The 23,963-nt window shown below is 37.0% G+C and overlaps 2 protein-coding genes across 6 annotated transcripts in view; one reads left to right on the top strand and one right to left on the bottom strand.

Moving 5' to 3' along the window:
• Positions 1 to 3,325: 3,325 nt before the first annotated feature.
• LOC127794142 (peroxisome biogenesis protein 7) overlaps positions 3,326 to 23,963 on the top strand; it is a 39,003-nt gene continuing 18,365 nt past the window's right edge. Inside the window, exons 1-2 of one of the 3 annotated variants that reach the window (XM_052325059.1) lie at positions 3,350 to 3,898; positions 20,114 to 20,926. In XM_052325059.1, coding sequence (XP_052181019.1) covers positions 3,458 to 3,898; positions 20,114 to 20,629 — 957 coding nt within the window. In that variant the 5' untranslated portion in view covers positions 3,350 to 3,457 and the 3' untranslated portion in view covers positions 20,630 to 20,926. Of the gene's footprint in view, positions 3,899 to 20,113; positions 20,927 to 23,963 lie in introns of those variants that run through there. The other 2 variants (XM_052325057.1, XM_052325060.1) reach the window with 2 other exon arrangements.
• The window catches only part of LOC127794141 (probable serine/threonine-protein kinase SIS8), a 66,818-nt gene continuing 64,103 nt past the window's right edge, over positions 21,249 to 23,963 (bottom strand). For all 3 annotated transcript variants that reach the window (XM_052325054.1, XM_052325055.1, XM_052325056.1), the window contains 3 exons: positions 21,685 to 21,973; positions 21,528 to 21,600; positions 21,249 to 21,438 (listed from right to left, as the gene is read on the bottom strand). In XM_052325054.1, coding sequence (XP_052181014.1) covers positions 21,356 to 21,438; positions 21,528 to 21,600; positions 21,685 to 21,973 — 445 coding nt within the window. In that variant the 3' untranslated portion in view covers positions 21,249 to 21,355. The remainder of the gene's footprint in view (positions 21,439 to 21,527; positions 21,601 to 21,684; positions 21,974 to 23,963) is intronic.

Here is a 23,963-nt window from a genome sequence, read left to right as displayed (position 1 = left end):
TATCAATGTCTCTTAAATGTGTGTTCTCGTGTATGTGCTTATAGGTTGTACTTCTTGTCTTCAAATAACTGATATATATATATATATATATACCAAGAAATAGAATTTTAGCTAATTATAATCGTTAAAGACAAAATATTAACGTAAGTTTCGAAACACACCTTATTGGTTTCGAAACAACACACTTTTACAGCTAGTTATGCACTTAGAGACAGAATGAGAGAAGACAAAGCTTTATACTTAACATGATTTTATTTTATTCTCCACTTTCAAACTTTTGAAATTGAAACAACAAAATATGAAGATTAAATAAAAAATAACCTTTTAAACAACTTTTGGATGAAAAGAAATTAAAAGGTAAAAGCATGTCGATTTTTCAAATATTTTGCTGTTAGAGACAAATGTTTCGAAACATAATATGAAAGTTTCGAAACATACTTCAAAAATATATTTCAAAACAGATGCAACTCAGATTTTAAATGCTCTGCTGACAGAAATGACAGAGGTCTCGAAACATATGTTTAAATCTCAAACAAGTTTTGAAATAAAGCATGCAATCTTAACAAACATTGAAAGCTTATCAAAAAACATTTCGAAACATGTATAAAAACATGGCAGAATGATGTTTCAAAACATGATTCATGATGTTGAGCCAACTTACTCATATTAATTAAGTTTTGATGATTAACAAAAATATTTTTATGATATAAATGCATTTCTTTCTCATATAAAAAATAAATTTATTTCTAATTAAAAATGGGTACAAAGAGTAAATTTATTTTGAATTAAAGGTAGATTGTCTTTAAATATGTTTCCTTCTTTTGATCATTTATGTGTCAAAAGTTTATGTTTGAATTTTCATTTATTGATAAATGATTTTATTACTTATACAAAAAGTATATTTATTTTGAATTAAAGGAGAATCACTTTTAGACATGTTTTCTCTTTTTTGTATAAAAAGTAAATTTATTTTGAATTAAAAAGAATTGGTTTTAGACATATTTTTTTCTTACTCTAATTCAAAATAAATTTAATCATATTTTCTTGTTTAAAGGAGATTGCTTTTAGACATATTTTCTTGTTTTAATCATTTATGTCTCAAAAACTTATATTTGAATTTTCAAATCTTGATTTTTCATGCAAAAAATAAATTTATTTTGAATTAAAAATGAGACATGTTTTCTTATTGTTTGAGAAAGTCTAAACATTTCTGAAAATTGAGAAGTTATTGAAGGTTTGGATATGGGGTTTTTATTCTCCAAATTGTGGAAATCATTTTTGAAAAATTTGAAGGAGTTTGGTGCTAATTTGAGGTGGTTTCGAGCTTCATTAGAAAATCGAGAAGTCATTGAAGCTAAGGTTTAACAAGCAAATCAAGGGTGTTTTGATCGGAGTTGTCATGCAATAGGCATACCATTATGTTTGGAAGAAGGAATAGAAGAAAAAAAAAAAGAAATGAGCCAAAAACTAGTCACCAGTGACGAAGGACAACCAGAGAAAATAGCGGGCAAATTGGGCACATGAGGTGCATGCGCGAGATGAGTGGTGTGGGTAGCGCTTTGAGGTAAGAAAATAGGTAAAAAAAGGGAAAAATTAGAAAAAATCTAGAAAATTAGGAAATTTAGTTTTATTAATTTTTTAAAAAATTTGGCTAGAAAATTAACAGTGCACAAATTTTAAGGCCAAGTATGTATTTCGAGAAGGCTCGGAAAGCTAGATCAAAGTGAGTGATTTATCCCAAAAATTTATACGTGAAATGGTTTACCTAAATTGAGCGTGATTTTCACGAGAGTTACCGAATTACATGCAATTTATGTATATCTTGTCATATCTATACATGTTATATTATCTCGATAATTGTGATATTTCATTTGACATGATATTATTGATATATCGATACTTGTGTAATCTATCATGGGTGAAAAATTGCCCTAGTAATGTCACCGTATTTTCTCAAATGAGTTTTGCTGGAAAGTTGCATAAGTCTCTCATACTGGGGATGGATTTTCCCCAATGTGAGAATTGCTTGGATAATTATCTAGGATTTTGTGTTGGGACTGGAATACTGGTGAAAGCTTCGCTAAGGTGTTAGTTTATTCATGTCTATGCTTCATTCATTCATTCATGAAATTTATTTTAACCCTTACTTAAAATATTCATATTATAATTTAGACTTTTATCCTTAGAATATTCTACGTTCTAGGTGAATCGAGCAATAAGAAGGAAAAAGAGTTGTCGAAGCATAATTTAATTTCAATTCATAATATTCCCTATATTTGAAACACAATTTTATATGTTATCTTACTTGTCGGATATTGTAATTTATTGGTTGTTGAGAACAATAGTATACGTTTGTGTTTGTATGAAAATACAATATCTCTCAAGTTTCGATTCTACATTTCGCAAATGTTTAAGTTATCATTCATTTGCTTACCAGATGGAATGCTAAATATATATACATATATATATATATGAAGATTTTATATTGAGAAATTTGTGATAATAATAATAAAAAAATTCCAAAAATTATAGCACATCAAGAAAAGGCAAGTTGTTAATATAACCATAATCGTAACTAATATTATAAAATAATCATAATTGTAACTATAATAAGTGATTTTTCCAATTTTTAGTTATAATCATGTTCGTTTCCTTTTTATTTGATTTTTAATCATGTTCATTAGATGTGGTTAGAGATTAATTCATCGACAACCATCCCTACTGTTGTCCAAGTAAACCCAAGAGCCAAATTGAACCAAACCAATGGTTAGTTTAGTTTGGTTCAATTTTTTTAGTAAATTAATTTGGTCTTGAACCCAAAAAGTAGACTGGATGGAGATTTGTTGCATTTTGGGTCTAGGTCTTCGTGTAAATGGACTTGACCTGACCCATCAATATATACATACATATATATATATATGAAATTTAAAAACATATAATATAAATATATAAACATTTTATGTTATTTGGCATATTTTATGAATTTATTAGTTGTTTTTGTGAGTTAATCGTTGTTTAAAGTTGTGTAGTGTATTTAGATACAAATTGTTTATTGAGTATTAATATTATTTTTTGAAAGTTTATATAAAGGATTTTGAGATTAATAGATTATTATATGTAATCAGAATCGATAATCAACCAAACTAACCAAACTTTTATTGGGTTGAGTTGGTGTGATTCTATATAAGAATTAGTTCTGTTCTACATTCAATTTTATAAGTCCAATAAAATTTATTTAACCGACCCAGCATATAAAATTAAGAAATGTGACAGTCTACAAAATTGTTTTTGCTTTGGGGATTGTTTCCATTGAATATTGACAACCATAATACAAAAAACAAATCTTTTGTTTTGTTTTCTCCCAAAATTAGAGATAAAGCCCAATTCCCAAGACGGGGGTAGACGCAGAGTTGGAACTCCCGTTTGGATCCAAACACCTTCTTCCCCGGCGGCAGCCATGCCAGTCTTCAAGACCCCCTTCAACGGCTACGCCGTGAAGTTCAGCCCCTTCTACGAGCACCGCCTCGCCGTCGCCACCGCCCAGAACTTCGGCATCCTCGGCAACGGCCGCCTCCACGTCCTCGACCTCTCCCCCGTCCCCGGCAGGCCTATCAGCGAACTCGCCTCCTTCGACACCGCCGATGGCGTCTACGACGTCGCCTGGTCGGAGTCCCACGATTCCCTCCTCGTCGCCGCAAGCGCCGACGGCTCCGTCAAGCTCTACGACCTCTCGCTGCCTCCGACCTCCAACCCAGTCCGGTCTTTCCAGGAGCACACCCGAGAAACGCACTCCGTCGACTACAACCCAGTCCGCCGCGACTCCTTTCTGACTTCTTCCTGGGACGACACCGTCAAGCTCTGGACCATCGATCGCCCGGCCAGTGTCCGGACCTTCAAGGTACGAAAATGGTGTTGCAATCTTCTTTGATCAAATTGTCAATTTCTGTGCCCCTTTGGATTTTTTTTTTCGATTGTTAAGTTGTGTTATATTTATCATGATCTAATCCCGCGGTATCTCACTGTCTAATTAAAAGGATGAAAAGAATTGAAGCTTAAGCTTATTTGCTGAATTCTTGAAACCCGATTGTATAATTCTCTGTCTAATTTTGTGTCGCTGTACTATCATCAAGTCTGAAATTTTAGTTCACAAACTATTCTTTACTATGAGTGTTTTGAGAACTGAGTTCTCAAAGTACCCAAATTGGGCAAAAGCTTTTGAGCTGCATGATTTGGTGAAGAAAAAACCATTCAACTGAACTTTGGTTAAATGCTGCATCTCTTCTGAATGAATTTGAATTTCTGAGCTGCAAGATTTGGTAAATGAATCTGAATTCCCCTTATTCCTACTTCTTGGATGATGGACATTTGTGGGTTGGCGGTGGAGTAATGTATGTTGACATATATGTTGGTCTCTCAATGAGCATGCTTTCTTCTTTAGATGAACTAAACTCTTAAGAACAGAAGTTAATAATGGGATTTTAGGGGTTTTGCCTCTGCAGTCAATCTTCACTTTTAATCCATTGGTTTTGTCTGGTGGCTGTTAAGTTAGATACTTTTAGATACATTAGACTTAAAGCCACAACAGACAACACCAAACACAATACTCCTTCCTGTCAATAGTCATAACCATGGTGATTTAGTTACAAGTGCAGATACACATGCCTGATGTTTGAAACACAGCTACCAGGAATGTGGTATGTTCCGGGTTTCGGTTGGGAATAGGTAGAAGGTATGTTAGCATGCTAATTTCATGGCACATAGAGGGTAGGCTTAATTGGTTTGTTATTTTGGGTTGTGGTACATTTTATAGTTGTACTTGGGTCGAAATTAGTCGGATTGATGCTTTGCTGTTATAGAATTTGTTTTGTTTTGAATGCTTTTTGATGTTCTTGTACAACTTATGGAATGAAGAATCCTATGCAAATGAAGTTAGGCTTGAATATAATTCAAAATGCAATAGAATATACAAGAAAGTGAGGTAGGTTAGCTTTCTTTTCACTAATTTTCTTTGAAAATTTAACTTAAAGTTCTTCCCCCATTTTTTGATTGTTTTAAGACTGAACTAATGCGTTGCTTTATCCCCATTCTTGGGGATTCGATTGCATTCCTCACTATCCCTGGATGCAAAGAATCATCATCTGGAACTTATGATCTGGATTGTGGTTTTAGGGGATAGGAGGGAACCTAGTAACTATGGTTTGAAATTTTGGACATGCAATATTTTGTTCTCTTGTCCTCATATAACGTGTTCTTTATACTTATTCCTCTATTTTTTGTTCTCTTGCCCCCTATCACATGTGCTATATTTATTCCTCCATTTCTTGCTATGCCTAACCTCGTTTCTCATCTCTTGTTGACGTTTTTATTCTTTGTATCAAATAAGACCAAAAATATCATCTCAACACTAAAGTTGTGTGTGCACATTTAGTTTATAGGATATTATATGATTGGATATAATCTTTTGTGAGATTATTTCCAATAGAAAATATACCAAGATAATATAATGTTGATTAACTTTTTTCTTCTATGTTTGGTAAGCTTAGGATAAGTTGTTGGGATAAATGTTAGATATTGTGTATTTGACATAGTGTGAGGAAGAATCAACAGAACAAGTGCATAATTTGGGCTGAAACAATGCAAAATTTAAGTTGGAATGCTAATACGAAAACTTCAAAAGTTGAATTAGACTAACAATGACCACCTATAAAGTCTCTTAAAAGACTATTTATACTAGAGTAATAAATTCCTACAATTGATCATAAAGGAATCTTTCTAACCTTAGCCATCTATTTATGATAAAGGTCATATGTCAGTTATATGAATACTTATTGAAACTATCATGTAAATATTAACCCTAAGCTAAACGCATAAGAAAAATTTGTTAAATGGAAGAACATGATTCTACATCAATCTCCTTGGGTGGTGAGGAACTTGACTCCAATGAGAGAGCTTTCATCACCTTAGCTTGTATCTTTGGATTAATCCTTTCAAATTCTTCCTTCGTAATCCAAGCTCTTTCACTTGTTCGCCCAACCATTTCATCAAATATTGCCAATATTGATTGCCCTGTATAGAAATAGCTTGGTCCAATTAGCTCTAGATAAGAATTGGTTGGGGCTCGGTCCTTTTGCACATTGTGTATATATACAACATGTCACATAGATAGCTTGATTTCGGATAATCAATTTGGGCTTTCTTATTCCAAGGGATAACTAAAATCCTAAGATAAGTGTAGTACAATACCCGTAGACAAACAAGGATGAAAATATCCAGAAGGCCTGATTAAGGTTTTTGGAGAAATTCAAATGGTGCCTTAAGAATTGTAATGATTGACATAATCAAACAAGATTTGGCATGAAAAATGAGGTAGTCAATGTTAATTAATGATCCAAAGTCAACGGTCAAAGGGTTAGGTCTAACCCGTTGGAATTTACCCATTGAACCTAGCTCATTGAGAATAACTAAATTGTTGACCTACTCTAGTTGGGGCTAGGCTTGCAAGACTTGGCCCTACTGGGACAACTTGGCAACATAAACGAGTTATTAGCTATGAAGCACAAACACACTTGGTGAGGGTGTCGTACCAGCGTTGCTGCTATGTTGGACACTTCGACATGCCGACACACCTTGGACTTGTGTTAGACATGCCCACGTGGTGTGTCCAACACTTCTATGTTATTTATGAAATGGATACGCGAGGGGACACGCATAGGACATGCATGTCCCTTGATGGACACTTCGCATACATATAGAATTAGGAGAGTGACCTTGATTTCTACATGAATCCTTGGGTTTCAACTACACAATTCTTCAATTACTAGACATTTCACACTTCTATTCCTTTGATTGTTGGTTGGATTGTGAGGGAAAAGGGTTGAAGATGAGACTTTGTGAGCGACTAGTGATGACTAGAATAAACTGTCTTTTAATTCGACTAACTTGTGGATTGGATTGTTGGCAATGTGACAACTAACAATGTCATTGGCGAGTGGTAGCTACGATTGGGTCTTGTGAGCAACATTTAAATGAAACGGTTGGGTGTCTGGATGACTTGTGTGTGGTTGGGATTATTGAGTTTCCAGAGCAACATTGATGTTGTGATGCAACAACGAGTCTATAGGACTTTTTGAGGACAACTCAAATCTTGACCTTTTGAATCCTTGTGAGTTGTTGTGATGAGACTTTGACCCTTCTTGAATCTAGATATGTATATTATAATATTTTATATAATTGTATTTCATTACATTGGAGGCCGAAGTGCTTCTTCTTGGAACTTGATGTTTATTATATACTTTATTTGATCATGTTGGATTGCTTGAGTTGAGTTTTTTGTCAAAATTCAATTCTGACAAGGGGAATTCTCTCGCAATTCAATGAGGAATTGTGTGGGAATTGATGAATCGAGAGGGAGAAGGAAGAATAGAAAGATAGATAGAGAGAAAATTGAGAGAGAGAGAGAGATTTGAGAAAGGAAACAAAATCAGTTGTATTTCCAATTATGCCTCTTAAGGGCTGGGGAGGTTGGTTTATATACCAATCCTTGGCGCCAACATTTGAATTACAATTACAATCTGAATTATAGTCTATAACTAGCTTCCATCCCTTATTACAATAATACCCCAACCTTCCCCTTGTGTATTCCCACCTTAATAACCATCCTATACTCCCGCCTTAGTACCCCAACTACTGGTCCGTGACATTTTATTGTTGTAGAATATGGTATTCTAATATTCTATGTTATATTGTTATTTATTTAGAATTTTGTATTATGAATTTTAAATACTTATTTATGAGTATTTTTTGATATATGCATATTTATGAGTTTAGAATATAGTTTTGATTCTTTATTATGCCATTAGAAATATAAAAATTTAATTTATTAATTAACATATCCTAACCATGTCGTGTCTTACTTTTTTGGAAAATGTCGTGTCCGTGTGTCTCATGTCCTTGTTTGTGCTTCATAGGTTATTAGGCATGGGCTTGGCCTAGTTGGCTTTGGCTAAGGTGGAAGGTGGCAGAGTGGGCTCAAGTTATGATTGAACTATCTTGGCTCAATTAAGCCTAGATAAGAATTGGTTGAAGCTCGGTCCATTTGGGCCTTGTGTGTGTATATATATAGCATGGCTCGTAGATACCCTGATTTGGCTATCCCAAATTGGAATAATCCAATTTAGGTTATCTTATTCTAGGGGATAACTAAAACCAAGATAATTATAGTACAATACTCATAGCCAAATAGGGATGAAAATATCCATAATGCTTGATTAGAGTTTTTGGAGAAATTCAAATGGAGTCTTAATAATGGTAATGATAACTTGTTATTTGTGTGCATTGAGATGGGTGTTGGCTTGCCAACAATGACCTCCGACCAATGAGATGGTTGGAGTTGCTTGTTAATGTATGGAAGAGGGAAAGGGTAAGGGTTATGACCTCGGGATCAAGGGGTTGGACCTTGACAAAGCCTAAAGCAGTCATCAGAGAAACTAGAGCTACCAAAGGGTGAATATATGGTGTAGTGTACAAAGCCTAAACAGGTGTTGAATTGGTCAGGTAACCAAAATAATAGACCAATCACAACCAAGGGTTAAGGTTATGGCAGGGCTCAAATAGGGGGTCAAGGGTTCAATCAAAGGCCAAAACAACTCATATATTTGAAAGAAATAAATAAAAAAAGGGAAGTGGGGGTGGGGATGGGGAATAAGGAAAAGCTATACCATAGAGGGGAATAATCAGTCTTATCAAAGTTAATTGTTGACTGCCACCACGATAACTACCTTGCCCTTTCTTCCTTGAATATTCATAGGTGGAGAGATGGTGATACGATGAAGGCTTGAATAGAAATTAGGGTTCACCCCATGAATAGAGAGATATTGTGAGAATAATGGAGATAGTTTGCGGTATGAGAGGGAGGGAGATGGTCAAATGAAGGTTTCAGCCATTCGGGTGGTTTTACACCCTCCTCTTTGTAACAATAACAGTCCCCATGTGGGCACTTTAGTTTGCTCAACGCCTACTTTGGTGTCGGACATGTCTCCATGAAGGGCCCTTTTGCATATGTTTATTTATTTATCTTGGCCCCATTTTCTTGGGCCTAATAGTTACCTTGTTCCAAAGGGCCTTCATCTTGGAAGATTGTATTGCAACATCTGTATTCCATATTTATATCTTATGCGCATGGATAATTTATCCTTATCTTGGCATATCCTTTGAAACAAATATGGCTCGGGTAATGGTTGCAACATCCCAAATGGCACTGGTGGCATGATTTCACAGTGTAGCAAATATGGTATAAGAGTAGCAAATATTTTTATTTCGGGTAATTCCAAAAATCTTTACATATGAAGTTATGAACTCTTGTTTCTGTTTTGGTTCTTATAATCATGTTTATTGGGTTTTGAATGTGTTTTGGCAAATTTTGTTTGTTCTCTAAAAAACAATTATATAATTGGGAAAATTACACATGATATCCCTGAGAATTAGGATAATTGCAAGAACTACCCTTGATGTTCAAGAAAATACAGCGACTACCCGAGGTTTAATACTATGTTGCAATTCCGCTTAGTTAAATGTTAAAAGACCAAAATGCCCTTATAATTTAAGGGTCTGCCAAGATATGATGATTTGTTTGTAGTATCTCTACAATGTAGTTATCATATATTTTGAAATATATAAAATATATGGAAGATATATTATTTCTTGTTTTAGTAGTCTAAGTTCAAGTATACAAAGATTGTACTTACCATTCAGCTGTGATATGAAATACATTATTTGATTACATGGTATCAAAGCTATAAGCTATATCCTAACCCTAACCATAACCCTAGTTAAGTTAGGTTAGAAGTAGCAACAACCATCGTCCATCATAGTCATTGTCTGTCACAAACATTGTCCTTGGCCCTATCGTAATTGTTGACCCTTGCAATTGCCACCAACACTGTCCGTCATTGGTTTTGTCCCTATCCTTGGCCATCTTTGTGGGCCTTCAAGATCGAATGGCCAGTCTCGTCAACAGCCAGTCATCCTTGCCAGTTGGTAGTCACTCTCGTCAGTTGTTGTTGCCTAGTCAAAATTGTCGTTTGTCAGTCATCCTTATCGAATCTAAGTTGTCATTGTTATCACACCAACCACTCTTCATTGTGTGACCAGTCAGACCGCGTTGGTCTTCCCGGTGACCTAGATTCTATCCAGATTCAAGTGACCCAAATTTGGCCCAGTTTCTAGGACCCAAATCCAACCCACTCTCATGTAATATCCTCGTCATCCATTGTCATTTACTTGTCTTAGATCTGATCTCCATCCATGGCAACTAAGGCTAGAGATACCTTAGTCACTGTCATTGTCCCATATTTTCTCGCCATACCTATTATTACCACATAAAAACTAAATGGCCATAATTACTTTGTCTTTTGCTATAGATATTTGGTTTCTTGGTCAAGAACTCAAGGATCACTTGACCAAGATAGTTGTTAATATTCCTACGAACCATCAACTAACATGGAAAAAAGTGGATGCCTAGTTATGCTTGTTGTGGTAGACAATTGAACCCACCTTAATGCCTATTTTTTCGGCGACCTCGTGCATGTAGTACCCTTTGGAATTGTGCTTGTGAGTTGTATACGAGTGACATAACTTGTGCCTACGATGTTATTGGTGCATTATTTCATCTACAATAGAATAAGTTAGACATGACAGATTTAGGTAAGTTTCAAGCCACGATTACTAAATTTAATGAGCTCATGCCATTTGATGCAGATATCAAAAAGCAATAAAAGCAGTGGGATTAGATGTTTATTGTTATTTGCCTTTAAGGCATTAATTCAGCACTTGAGCTTGTCAAAACGCAAATTCTAGGCAGGACCTCTCTTCTACCCTTGATGGATGTCTTTACTAGATTATTTCCTTCATCTTTTGTTGTCGATCATGGTGGTTCAATCCCTAGAGAACAGTTCCACTTGCACTTGTCACAACTCAAACGGGATCCCATTCTAATCGTGGATGTAATTGGGGGGGGGGGGGGTCGTGGTGGTAGATGTGGTCGATCTTGGTCCCTATGTACCTACTGTAAGTATATTAGCCCCATTAGGGAGACTTGTTACAACCCTTATAGTCGCCCACCTCACACAACCAATACAACTCAAGTTGTCAATGACAGTTTAGAATCCAAGATTCTACCAGTAGCGTCCACGAGAATACCAGTGGCTCCCTTTTAGCATCTATATTAGAAAGTATGCTCAATCCCTTTAGTTTTGCACTACACAACAAGCTACCTCATTCGTTGCATTGTTTTCCCACATAGGCGAACACATTCTATTTAACCTAATCCTCATTTCTCAACCCTCGAATTTTTTATTCAAGTGCTACCAACCACATATATGGTAATAATTCTTTGTTCTCTAATATCTATTCAGGGTCATTGCCTACTATTACCCTAGCTGATGGTTCCTAAGCCTCCAATATTTATGACAAGGTTATAGAGCAATCTAGGTCATGAACAATCTTGTCATTTGTTTTGCATTCACCATAATGTCCCTTCGATTTACTTTTTGTCAATCAACTTACTTGTGACCTAGATTGTTCTATAACCTTTTTGTTTGAGATCGAAGGACTAAATGGACGATTGGCATGAGGTGTGAGTCTTGAGGATAATACCACTTCTCTCCATCTACTCCACCTGTGATTTGCACTACTACTACTCATTGTCGTTTAGGGCACCCATCTCTGGCTAGTTTGAAGAAGATGGTACCATATTTGTCCAATCTTTCATCATTAGAGTGCAAGTCATGTCAATTTGAGAAACACAATCGTAGTCCCTTTCCCAGTTAAGTCAATAAGCATGTTAGTGTCACGACCCTAAGGGTGGACAAGGGTATAATTGTAATAAGTAGAGCTAGGGTTAAGGCTATAATTAGTTGAATACATGTAATAAGCTACTGTTGTACTTAGCAGTTATAGCTGTGGGCCACTTGTACATTGTCGGTTACAACCAAAGTCAGCCTATAAAAGGAATTGGGCTCCTGAAGATGGGGATTATGAATGAACTGGACATAATTCTTTCCCTCTCTAACTCTTTTCTCACCTATTCTCTCTCAATTCTCCCTCCTGTGTCTAATTATCTCTCCCTCTCTCAATTCAAATTCCTACGGCTACTATATTTATCAAATTGCTCAATATCATGACCCAATGATCCATAAAGGGGCAATAGGGTTATAGGCTTATAATAGTTAAGAGGATATTTTAGCAATTAGTTAGAAGCACATGGGTGTGTTGTGCATGCTATTAGGAGCTAGATATGCCTATATAAGGCTACTGTAAACGGATGGGATTCTGATACTTGAATTGATAAATGAAATTCTTATTTCTCTCTCTAGATTTCTCTCCCAATCTCCCCCTCGTTTCTCTTTGCAATTCTCCCTCATTTCTATCTAATATCTTTCTCCATTTATGATCTTGGTCCCAAATCATTCGGATTCTTCCGATTTACAATCCAACCCTACGCTAAACCCTAGGTACATGACAATTGGTATGAGAGCCATCGTTCCTTGGCAGTTCTCTTTGTTAAGTAATTCCAGCGATCGAGAAGAGGTTTAAGGTGAAGTGTGACGGTGATTAGGCGAGTAGGAAGACGCAACTCTCTGTGAAATCGACCGAGCAGTGGTTCGATGAGTCCAACGAATTCAACAATGTCGGCGATAGATTTTAGGGTGAAGAACGATCCAACCAAGAGAAAGAGCAAAGCAACTCTACTTAGAACTGAAGGCGAATTAGACAGTGAGTGCGATTCCATAAGGCGATTTAGGTAACCTTTGGTTCAAACTTGGAAACGAAGAGGAAGAGCGACTCTCGGTTGTGAATTTATTGAGCATTGGTTAGGAATTGCAAACGAGCAGGTCAGGCGATTCCAAATTGGAAGGCGACTTAGCCAGGTAAACCCATTTGTGATTCCGACAAGTTCTTAACGATTGGGCTCGTATTTTGGAAGTTGCAATTGAGAGGTTCGATTAGGCAAGTATTGGAGGCAAAAGTGGATTCGATCTAAGTTAGGTCATTGTAATCCAGTGACCCACGCTTCTTGGTTGTGATTTCGACAACTCTTAACAGCTAATTCTAGCGAGTTCAATTGGTCTCAACTGTTGAAATCGAGACCGATCATAACCAAAAGGGAGTAGTAATTCTCAGTTCAAAAGTTGCAGTTTGTTTTACGGAAATTTCAAACAACAACAGATTCAACAGATCCGACGAAGGTCCTTATCGGCTATTGAATTGCGTTGAGGCAATTCTAATTTAGAGCCAATTAGCTCACGGAAGGGTGTGGATTTAGATGTATAGAACTTCTATGCCTTGGTCACCGAAGTATACTGCTTCCACTAAATCAACCATGGGGAGCAATGCATATATGAGACCAATGGAGTCTCACTTGCAATAGAAGGATGTTGCATTTTCAGGGGCATGTTCTGCTCGTGAGGCCATGGGGAGCAGTGTACACATGAAACAAATGAGGTTGCAATTTTAGCAGAAGAATGTTTCATTCTCAGTTGAAGGCAGACATCATAAGGAGTTTGGCCAGAAGCCTCAAGCATGGGAAAATAAGTTTGAGAAGGGGAGCAGCCAATTGGACAAGGAAACAAGAAGTGTGGTACATGATACAAGCACGAAATTCGGCTTGTATGTTACACGAGTAGTTGCAAGAGTTTGCAATGATATTAACTAAGAAGTATCACTACAGCTTTTCTACTCAATTCTTCAATGATTATCACGGAAGTTTTAATAAAAAGGAATTCCTAAAAATTGAGCAGCTGAAGGAGAATTCAAGTTGGCGGGAATCAGATTCATTGCTCACTTCTGATGTTGAGCAAAAAAAGTATTATGGTTTAGGTGGAAGCTATAAGGTGTATTTTAATTTAGGCAAAATTATCAAGGAGGATTGCAACATCAATGATGATATTGGTGGTGAATAGCATTATCGAAAGGGAATTTGTAACAAATAGGTTGATAGGGTAACAAATGCAAAGGGACAATTTGATATTGTTGAAAAAGAAGTTCATATAGAGGGAAATTCCACCAAACACAAGGAAGAAGGAGTTGCTAAATTGTTTGCATGGAATAAGGAGGTTCGGACTGAAAATCCAATCAATATTAAGGAAGAGAGTGCTAGAATTGAAGTAAACTTGTCAAGGGTGACACAGGATCCTGAAGAAGAAAGAAAATTGGATAAAGAGATCGTGCAGACCACATTTTGCAAGAGTAGGAAGTTGAAAATTTGGTTGAGGATCAGTCTACAAATTAGATTGGAGATGAGAACTGCTATGAGGTTGGCTTTCATGCCTTTGATAATTTGGATAGGGGGGATGGTTTCCTCAGATAATCTGGCTACAAATCATATTGGGAATGAAAGTTGGGGTGGGAACCATGTTTCAGCCATTGAGGAACCTATGGAACCTGCACATCCCTTCCTATGCCATCAGTATGACCATATAGGAAAGGAAATTATCAAGAGGGACACTGGGACACCATTGGAGGAGAAAATTGCGAAGGATAAATCTGGGGTGTATGGCAGTGAGCAGGAGATATTTGGGAAGGATACGAGGAAGACAGCACTAGCAGGAGGAAGTCTTGCTATCATTTTTGAAGATGATGAGAGGAGGGGAACATATGTGGTAACCTGTTAGATGGGTGAATTTCAAAATGAATATCATTTGAAGGTTTTAGGGTTGCAGGTTTCAGTTGCTACTTACGACAGGGAGCGACTAAATTCATTGAAGGCACTTGATGTGCACATATTGACAGGTTTTGGTATTATAGTGGATCCTCAAACTATGTGTGCCAGCAATCTTAATTTGATAGCTATTGCAAACCCAAGGGAAATGGTTTGTTACTCCTTGGAGGTAGATGCAACCTTGACTGCAATGATCATCATTTTGGTCTAGTTGATGAGAACCTAAGAACGAAGAAGTGACCTAGAAGGAGAATGAAAGAATGGAGAATAAACCAGATAGAGAAGGCTGGAATTGGATGAAGGGTCATGGCTATTTGCTGCAAGTTCTTAAGGACAAGAACTCTCTCAAGGAAGGGGGAATTGTCATGACTCAAGGATCCATAGAGGGGCAATAGGGTAACAAGCCTATAATAGTTGTTAGAGGATATTTTAACAATTAGTTAGAAGCACATGGTTGTGTTGTGCATGCTGGTAGGAGCCAGATATGCCTATATAAGGCTATTGTAAACGGATGGGATTCTGATGCTTGAATTGATAAATGAAATTCTTATTTCTCTCTCTAGATTTCTCTCCCAAACTCCCTCTCGTTTCTCTTTGCAATTCTCCCTCATTTCTATCTAATATCCTTCCCCATTTCTATTCTTCGTCCCAAATCATTCGGATTCTTCCGATTTACAATCCAACCCTAGGCTAAACCCTAGGTACATGACAATCAAGTCTTAGATTTGAGACTTAACAGTTAGTTCTCCTTTTTTACTTGTTCATTCTGATGTCTAAGGACCTAGTTCTGTTTCTTTGAAACAAGGGTTTCATTATTTTGTTGCCTTTATTAATGATTTTTCACGAACTACTCGGGTGTATTTAATGAAAAATTGATTTGAGTTATTTTCCATCTTCACTACTTCTTGTGTTAAAATTTCTCCCCAATTTAATGTGACCATTCGTACTATTTTGTTGAATGGAAGAATTGTTATCTCATTGAGATTTCACGCATGCTTCTTTTGTAGATGCATGTTCCCCTTTAGTATTGATCTCATTAATTGGATGCCATCCTCTGTCCTTGTCGACCAGGTCCCTCTTTCTATCCTTTTACCTTGGTCTGACTTATAATCTCTCCCATCTCATATATTTGGGTGTACCTATTTTGTCCATTAACTTGCTCCTAATCATAATAAATTATTTGCTTAGTCTCTCAAGTGTGATTTCTTTAGTTATTCTCGTCTTCAAAAAGGATATCGATGCTACTCCCATGAGTTGTCTCAATATGTTATCTTTGTTGATTACACCTTTGAGAGTCCACCCTTTACTCCCCTTACTTCCTTTAGTCCCCTACATTGTCTAAGTCAGTGTCCATTAGTTTACCATTGCTTGTTTCCCTCTTTGATCTTTCATCTCCATCTTTCTCCTCTTGGCTTGATTGCCCTAGTTTCTAGACATACTAGCATCATCCTCGACCTGTGGGCCCACCAATAGAGCCAGTAATAGATGCATCCACAATAGAGCCAGTAATAGATGCATCCACAGTGACACAACTAATCTTAATGGACCACTACCTTCACCCTCAGTGCCAATTAGTTTGTGCTCCTTTGGTTCCTCTCTTGCTCTTGATTTCATTATTGCCCTTTGCAAAGGTACTCGTAATTGTATTACCCAGAATCCCATCTCAAACTTTGTTAGTTATCACTTATTGTCTCCGGGCTATCATGCCTTTGTTTCTTCTTTGTCTTCGATTTCTATTCGTAACACTGTTATAGAGGCTCTTTCTCATTTTGGGTGGCGCGATGCAATGGTTGAAGAAATGTCTTATCATATATCCTAATGAGACTTAGGACTTAGTATCTCTTCCTTCAAGTAAGTCTACTGTTGGTTGTCAATGGATTTATACTATCAAGGTTGGACCCGATGGTTGCATTGATCGTCTCAAGGCTTGACTTATTGCTAAAGGATACACTTAGATTTTTGGCCTTAACTATGGGGACACCTTTTCTCCTATGGCCAAAATCTCACCTATTTAGCTGTTCATGTCTTTGGCTGCTAGCTATGTACAACTGGCCTTTCCATTAACTCTATATAAAAAATGTCTTTCTTCATGGTAACTTATAGGAGGACGTTTATATGGAGCACCCACCTACTTCGTTGCACAGGAGGAGTTTAAGCAGCTATGTTGTTTACGAAATTCCCTTTGTGGCCTCAAACAATATCCTTGAGCTTGGTTGGAAGGTTTAGTTTCGTTCTCATGAAGTTTGGGTTAAGTTAGAGTGGAGTTGATAATTTAATTTTTTCTTTTGCTCTTAATCTGATTGTCACATTCTTTCGGTGGTGTATGTCAATGACATTGTTATTACTGGGGATGATGATGTGGGCATCATCGAGTTGAAAACGCATCTCCAACAACACTTTCAAACCAAGGATTTGGGTCACTTGAAATATTTTTTAAGTATTGAAGTGGCATGATCAAAGATTGGTATCTATATCTCTTAGAGAAAATATACATTGGATATGCTTGATGAAATAGGGATGCTTAGATGCAAGCCATTAGATACTCCTATTGATTCAAATATCAAGTTGTTACCAGGATAGGGGAAGCCTATTTTTGACCCATGGTGCTATCGTTGTTTAGTTGGCAAACTCAACTATCTTATAGTCACCTGTCTTGATATTTCATTTGCTATCAGTGTAGTAATTCAATTTTTAGATTCACCTTGTGATAGCCACTGGAACGTAGTGATGCGTATCCTTCAGTATAAAAGTTACCTTTGGTTGTGGTATATTGTATAACATCATGGTCATAGTTAGATTGTGGGGCACGCTGACACTGATTAGGCAAATTGTCCTAGTGATAAGCAATCCACATCTAGATATTGTGTATTTATAGGTGGCAACCTCGCCTCTTGGAAAAACAAAGAAACAAAACGTTGTCACTAGATCTAGCATAGAGACTAAACATAGAGCTATTGCCCTAGCAATGTATGGAGTTGATATGGTTGAAACAATTTGTTGTTTAGTTGGGAGTAATTTAGATCAAGTTTATGCAATTAATGTGTGACAATCAGGCTACAATGTATATTGCCTTTAACCTTGCGTTCTGTTAAAGAACTAAACACATTAAAATTGATTGTTATTTTATTAGAGAAAAGTTGTTTTCTGGAAATATTGTCATATCCCATGACCAATTAGTTGATCTATTCATTAAGTCTCTCAAAGGTCCTCATTTGAGCTATATGTGCCCTAAGCTAGGCATGTTCAACATCTATGCTCCAACTTGAGGGGGAGTGTTAAGATATGATGATTTGTATATAATATCTCTACAATATAGTAACCATATATCTTGAGATATGTAGAATATATGTAGGATATATTATTTCCTTTGTTAGTAGTCTAAGGGTGCGTTTGATAGGGGTGGAAAATGAGGCTGGAATTCGAATTCCATCTAAATTTCAAGAAATTATATCAAATAGTTTTTTAATTCCATGGAATTCGAATTCCATTTTAGTTCAAAAAGTGAAGATTTTCCTTGAAATCAAGGAATTAGAATTCCTAGGAGTTGGGGTGAGAATTGGAATTCTACGGAATTGGAATTCCACTCTCATTTTCCACCTCTATTAAACACACTCTAAGGTCACATATATAACGACGAGTTCTTTTACAGGGTCAGATAGATTGACAGAGAGGGTTACCGAATGGGGGCAAAAAGATCAAAATGCCCTCGCCCACTTTCACTTTGCAAAGTGGGCCACTGCCTTGCTCTCTCATCTCCCTTTCCATGGCTGCCGATGCAACCACTGCCTTGTCGCCACTATCGCCTCGTCGATCGCCGTTGCATCCTCGATGGAGGGAAGATGCAACGATGGCCATGGGAAGGGAGAGGAGACAGCAAGATAGTGGCCCACTTTGTAAATTTGTAAAGTGGGTGAGGGCATTTTGGTCTTTTTTCCCCATTTGTTAACCTTTTCTTTCAATCTCTCGGGCAAAGTAAATTAACTCTATAAAGACTGTACATACCATTCAACTGTGATGTGAAATATACGAGGCCTTTTCCTTATCTCATGTTTTTCTCCCTTCTCTCTCGTTTCCCAACAAAGGTCACCGGTGGTGATGGTAACTCTTCTTCGGCAACAGTGGTGGGAATTTTTTGGTAATGACGCGGGATTGGTGGTAATATCTCTTTCTAAAAATTCTAGGGTCCAACGATGAACTTGTTACCCAGATGGGTTAATTGTCGTGGTTTTGTCTAGTGTGATGAACCTGCCAATTTGTGATGAACCCAGTGGATTCATCACGCACTGTGGCAATAAACCCAGATGGGTTCATCCGGTTTCATCGTTTATCCCCCCCCTCTCTCTCTCTCTATATATATATATATAACTGTGATTGTCGGCTGCCAGTGACCACTAGTTGCTTTATCTTTTTTGTTTTTTTTAATTTTTCTAAGATCAGGGGAGAGAGAATGAAGGGTAAAATAGTTATTTTGTCCCTTTGTTTAACAAGGTTATTGTTATTTCTGAATTGCAATTATGCCAAACCTAAGGGTTGGTTATTGCAATTTATAATTTTATAAAATTTATACAATGAGATCATTATCTATATTCCTTTAGATAATTTATGATTCCATTCCTGTTTTGGTTGGAAAATGCAGTTGATGTTTGAGGCTATATATGCGATAAGGATTTAAGACTCAATATGTGTGTGTGTATTAACTGAACAATAAAAAAGCAAAATCAAACAAACATATGAAAAAAAAAAAACATAACCCATTTTCATGTGAAGACCAATACCATCTCAAGCCCCTCATCCAGCCATCACCAGCTGAGATTCCTCCTTCCCAACAAAATTTGGTCATCTCCATTCTTCATCGCATTTTCAATTTCCCACATATGACTAATAGAGAGGTAGATTGTTCAATTCAAGAGGGAGGGAGGGAGAAATATATATGACCTAACAATTATGTACGATTAGTTTACCATTTTAACTGTACATAAGATACAAATTTCAAAATAAAATGTTCTATGTTTTCTTTGTAAATATATTTCATTCTAAATAAGAAAATTATGCTAGAAATATGAAATTTAGGGTTCTCCTATCATCCTTGGACAACATTGACACATACTTGTACCTAATACCCTGTACTGAGCCTTGTAACATGAGGTTACTCATTGTCTCTTGTTGACTTTAGTTGATGAGTTTTATTTCCAAGTTGGGCTTTTTGATATGATGTTCTTTTTTGTCCAATGTGTTGATGTTAAAAATAAAATAAAATTATGCATAATACTTTTAACTCATTCATGGAAAAAGCCATCAACCCAATCAATAGAATTATAATCTGCATCATGTCATCTCTATCAATTAATTTCTTCAGAGTTAATCAACTTATTTTTTTGTAACTTTTTCCTTGACTAGGAGCATGCCTATTGTGTGTACTCAGTCACCTGGAACCCCCGTCATGCAGATGTATTTGCCTCTGCTTCTGGTGATTGCACTGCCCGTATTTGGGATGTGCGTGAGCCTGGTTCTACTATGATCCTGCCTGCCCATGAATTTGAAATCCTATCATGTGATTGGAACAAATATGATGATTGTGTCATTGCCACCGCATCTGTGGACAAGTCAATCAAGGTGTGGGATGTGAGAAGTTTCCGAATCCCAGTAGCCGTGCTCAATGGGCATACCTATGCAGTCAGGAAGCTTAAGTTTTCGCCTCACAGGGGCAGCTTGATAGCTTCTTGTTCATATGATATGACAGTGTGCTTGTGGGATTACATGGTTGAGGATGCTTTAGTCGGGAGGTACGATCACCACACAGAATTTGCAGTTGGGGTGGATATGAGTGTGCTTGTTGAGGGTCTCTTGGCAAGCACTGGATGGGATGAACTTGTGTATGTTTGGCAAAATGGGACAGATCCCAGGGCTCCCTAGGAGGGATTTGTTTCTTACAATTTTTAGATTAATTTTGCGAACATTGGAATACTTGTTTTGGAATGGGGGTTCACTGTAGTTGTTGTAGTTATAAATGTGCAATACTTAGAATTTTGATCTCATCATTGATGTTGAGGAAGAGCTTGGTCACTGATTTTACGTCCACCTAGTCAATTGAAAGTTGTACTTGATGGGGGTTGCTGTTGTTGTGGCATACCTAAATTGTGAATTGTGTTCACAATCCATGTATATGTTGTAATTGGAATTTCAATCAAGCGTTCAAATTTGGCGTTTACTTGTTTGTGTCAAAGAATCAAATCTTGAAAAAGCTTGAACTATTTTTTTTATATCTGACAGGAAGTGGGATATGTCAATGCTTTAATTGTTTATTTTAATTTTATTATGAAGCTTTGATTTTCTTTTCTTTTTTTTAAATTTTTTTTTTTGTTGTTTTTGGACTTTGATTTTAGTTTGCCCTGCAATGATTCTGAGGTGGGTATAGAGTGGTTAGTGCGAGTTCTGGAAACGCATCCAAGCCAGCCTCTTTCACAAAGGGTCACTTGCCTGCTATATCATAAGGATGCTAGTCTAGAGAGCGAGAGAGGGATGAAAATCGATGGGAACTAAAATAATTAATGCTTTGAGATCAACAATCAATTACGACATCCCCTAAAAGAAGAAGTCAAGTTATTCAACAGCTGCCTGTGGATAAATACAAGAAACAAATCAGCATAGTGTATACTCGACGTCGAGCAAACGCGAGAGAACCTGTTTGCTGCTAGGTCGTTCATCTGGTTCAGCCCAACACTCTGGAATTGCATTTTCTCACAAATATGAGCTCTCTAATTTTAAGATAGCGCAAAGAAGTAAAAAATTATTGTAAGTTACCGTGACAGACCTGCAATTAGCTTGCCCAGAGGACCTTCTGGAATTTCTAACCTCGATCCATCGTTAGCAACTGCGTAAACAACCTGAAAGAATCAACCATCCATGTCAAGCTAGGGTATAGAGAAAGAAGAGGGAAAACAGATAAAAAGACAATACACAAGTCTTACTTGGACTGATGGCACCCCTTCCCATGGTCTATTCAGGGTGCAGAGCTCCCACATTAACACCCCCAGGCTGAAAATATCACATTTCTCTGTGAATGGTTCGTTGCGGATGAGTTCCGGAGCCATCCACTCGGGAGTTCCTGCAGAGGAAGCATCCTTTGTAGGAGTTGTGGTCAGCACCCGTGATAGTCCAAAATCACATATCTTCACTGTCCAGTACTTATCCACAAGGCAATTTGCACTTTTTAGATCACGATGGGCTATTTTCATTCGATGTATGTACATCAGACCCCTAAATCATTGGAGGACAAGTATAGTATATTTTATTCGGAGTTTAGGACAAAGATGACATATGGATAATTTTATCAAACACGATATACAACATAACATACATGATGGATGCGCAAAGACAATGCCAAAAATACTCGTTTCCCAATCCTCTTAAGAGCATTCAATTAGAAGTCTGGACTATGACACACTTTTGACTTCTGAGCAAACCGATTATTGATTAGTGACTAGTAGAAGCTATGGATTTTCTGAAAGTGAAATAATCAACTCCAAGGTATACTTGAAGAAACATAAAGATATATATAGGTTGTTTTACACCTAAACTGACTTCTATTCCTCAAAAATTAGCTATTCTTAAGCATACTCTATGATATATAGATGATTACTGCCATGTTCACAATCACAAACTCTTCTGGTGGTTGATTGTTTTTGGAGACCAAATCATTTGTTGTAGTTCTAGTTATGTGTGACTTATCTAATTATAACCTTTTTGTTTCAAGTAAATTTCACACAGCACCCCTGAGATTTGTTAAAAAGGCACCGACAACCCCTGTCTTTTTAGAAATAACACAAACCTCCGTTACCATTAACCTATTACATAAATTGACCACTTCGCCCCTCCTTTTAAAATCCGTCCCTCCTCTCTCTCAGAACTTCAACACCGTCAATGGCAATCTGCTCCACGTTCTTGGCCTCTCCCTAGTTGCCAGCAAGCCCATATTGGTCCAACCACTATCCTGAAACTATCCAGCAGGCTTAGCAGAAGCTTGAGAGAATACATCAGCAATACGATGAATCCCCTTCGACACCATCAATGGCGTCTACGACGTTGCCTGGTCAGAGTCTGATAGCTCTCACCGACAACTATGTCAAGCTTTAGACCTCTTGCCCAAGCGAAACTGGTTCCCCCACCCCCTGATCAAACCCCAACGATGGGGTGTTGGGGTTTGATTTGCATGAGGGTTCGATTCCTTCTGCAAATCGAACAGGATCACAGAGAACCCTCTCTCTCTCTCTCTCTGTTTTCCGGAGTCTCTGGTGGTCGCCGAAGATGGCGGGTGGCCACCACTCACCAGTATTTTTTTTTCATTTTCTTTAATTAAAAAGGAGAGGAAAAGGGCGATTGGGAATACAAAGGGTAATGGTATTCTTGTCACTTTCAAAAAGTTAAACTGTAGTTAATTAACTGTAGGAAATAAGGTGTTTAAGAGTTTTAAAAACTCAAGAGAGTTTTAAAGAACACAAGGGTGGTCATTGTCTTTTCACTAAACCTTGGGGTGTTGTGTGAAATTTTCCCTTTTGTTTTTATTCAAGTCCAAGGACTTATATTTTCCACTTTTCACAACCACCTCTACTGTAAAGACTATGATACTGTATGCCATACCAAATAAATGTCTTTTTAATATGTCTACCACTATTGCGAAAGCCACAGCTTCAATTTGTCTCCAGTAGGTTAAGTTCATTTTGGTTTTGTACTCTGCTTCTTATCTCAAACACGACGTGAATTACAATTATCTTACAAATACAGCCATGAACAGAGACAATTAGGGATCTATATTCATGTAGCCAACTCCACTAGTGAGATTAAGGTTTGTGATGTTATTTGTTGTTGTTTTTGCACTTTGTAGATTGCCACCAATGCTTCATATTCTAATGCTGGTTAAACATCCAAAGTAATAAACTCATGTATGGACAATCAATGTAGTTTCCACATACGTTTTCACTCACATGGTGGCAGGGAGCAGTGGATGGCAAGTAGCATGGTAGGGGTAAGTGGGCCATTTCATTTTAAGTTTTTAATAGTCTCAGATGGTTGCAGAAAAGATAGTTATTGTCATGATAACATTAAACAAGAAATAACCATACAAGATAAGATTGTATGTGAATAGCAACATGATCAAAGTAGAAGAGGATGGAATAATGTTTTAACAGGAGACTCTATAAGTAGGCCAGATGAGATGCTATGGGAAGTTGCTTTCATTTCTCCTTCGTTT

This window comes from Diospyros lotus, chromosome 2 (genome assembly GCF_014633365.1).
Source record: "Diospyros lotus cultivar Yz01 chromosome 2, ASM1463336v1, whole genome shotgun sequence".
In the NCBI taxonomy this organism is placed as follows: domain Eukaryota; kingdom Viridiplantae; phylum Streptophyta; class Magnoliopsida; order Ericales; family Ebenaceae; genus Diospyros; species Diospyros lotus.
Note: the sequence above shows the minus strand (reverse complement) of the source record. Positions and strands in the feature narration are given on the sequence as shown.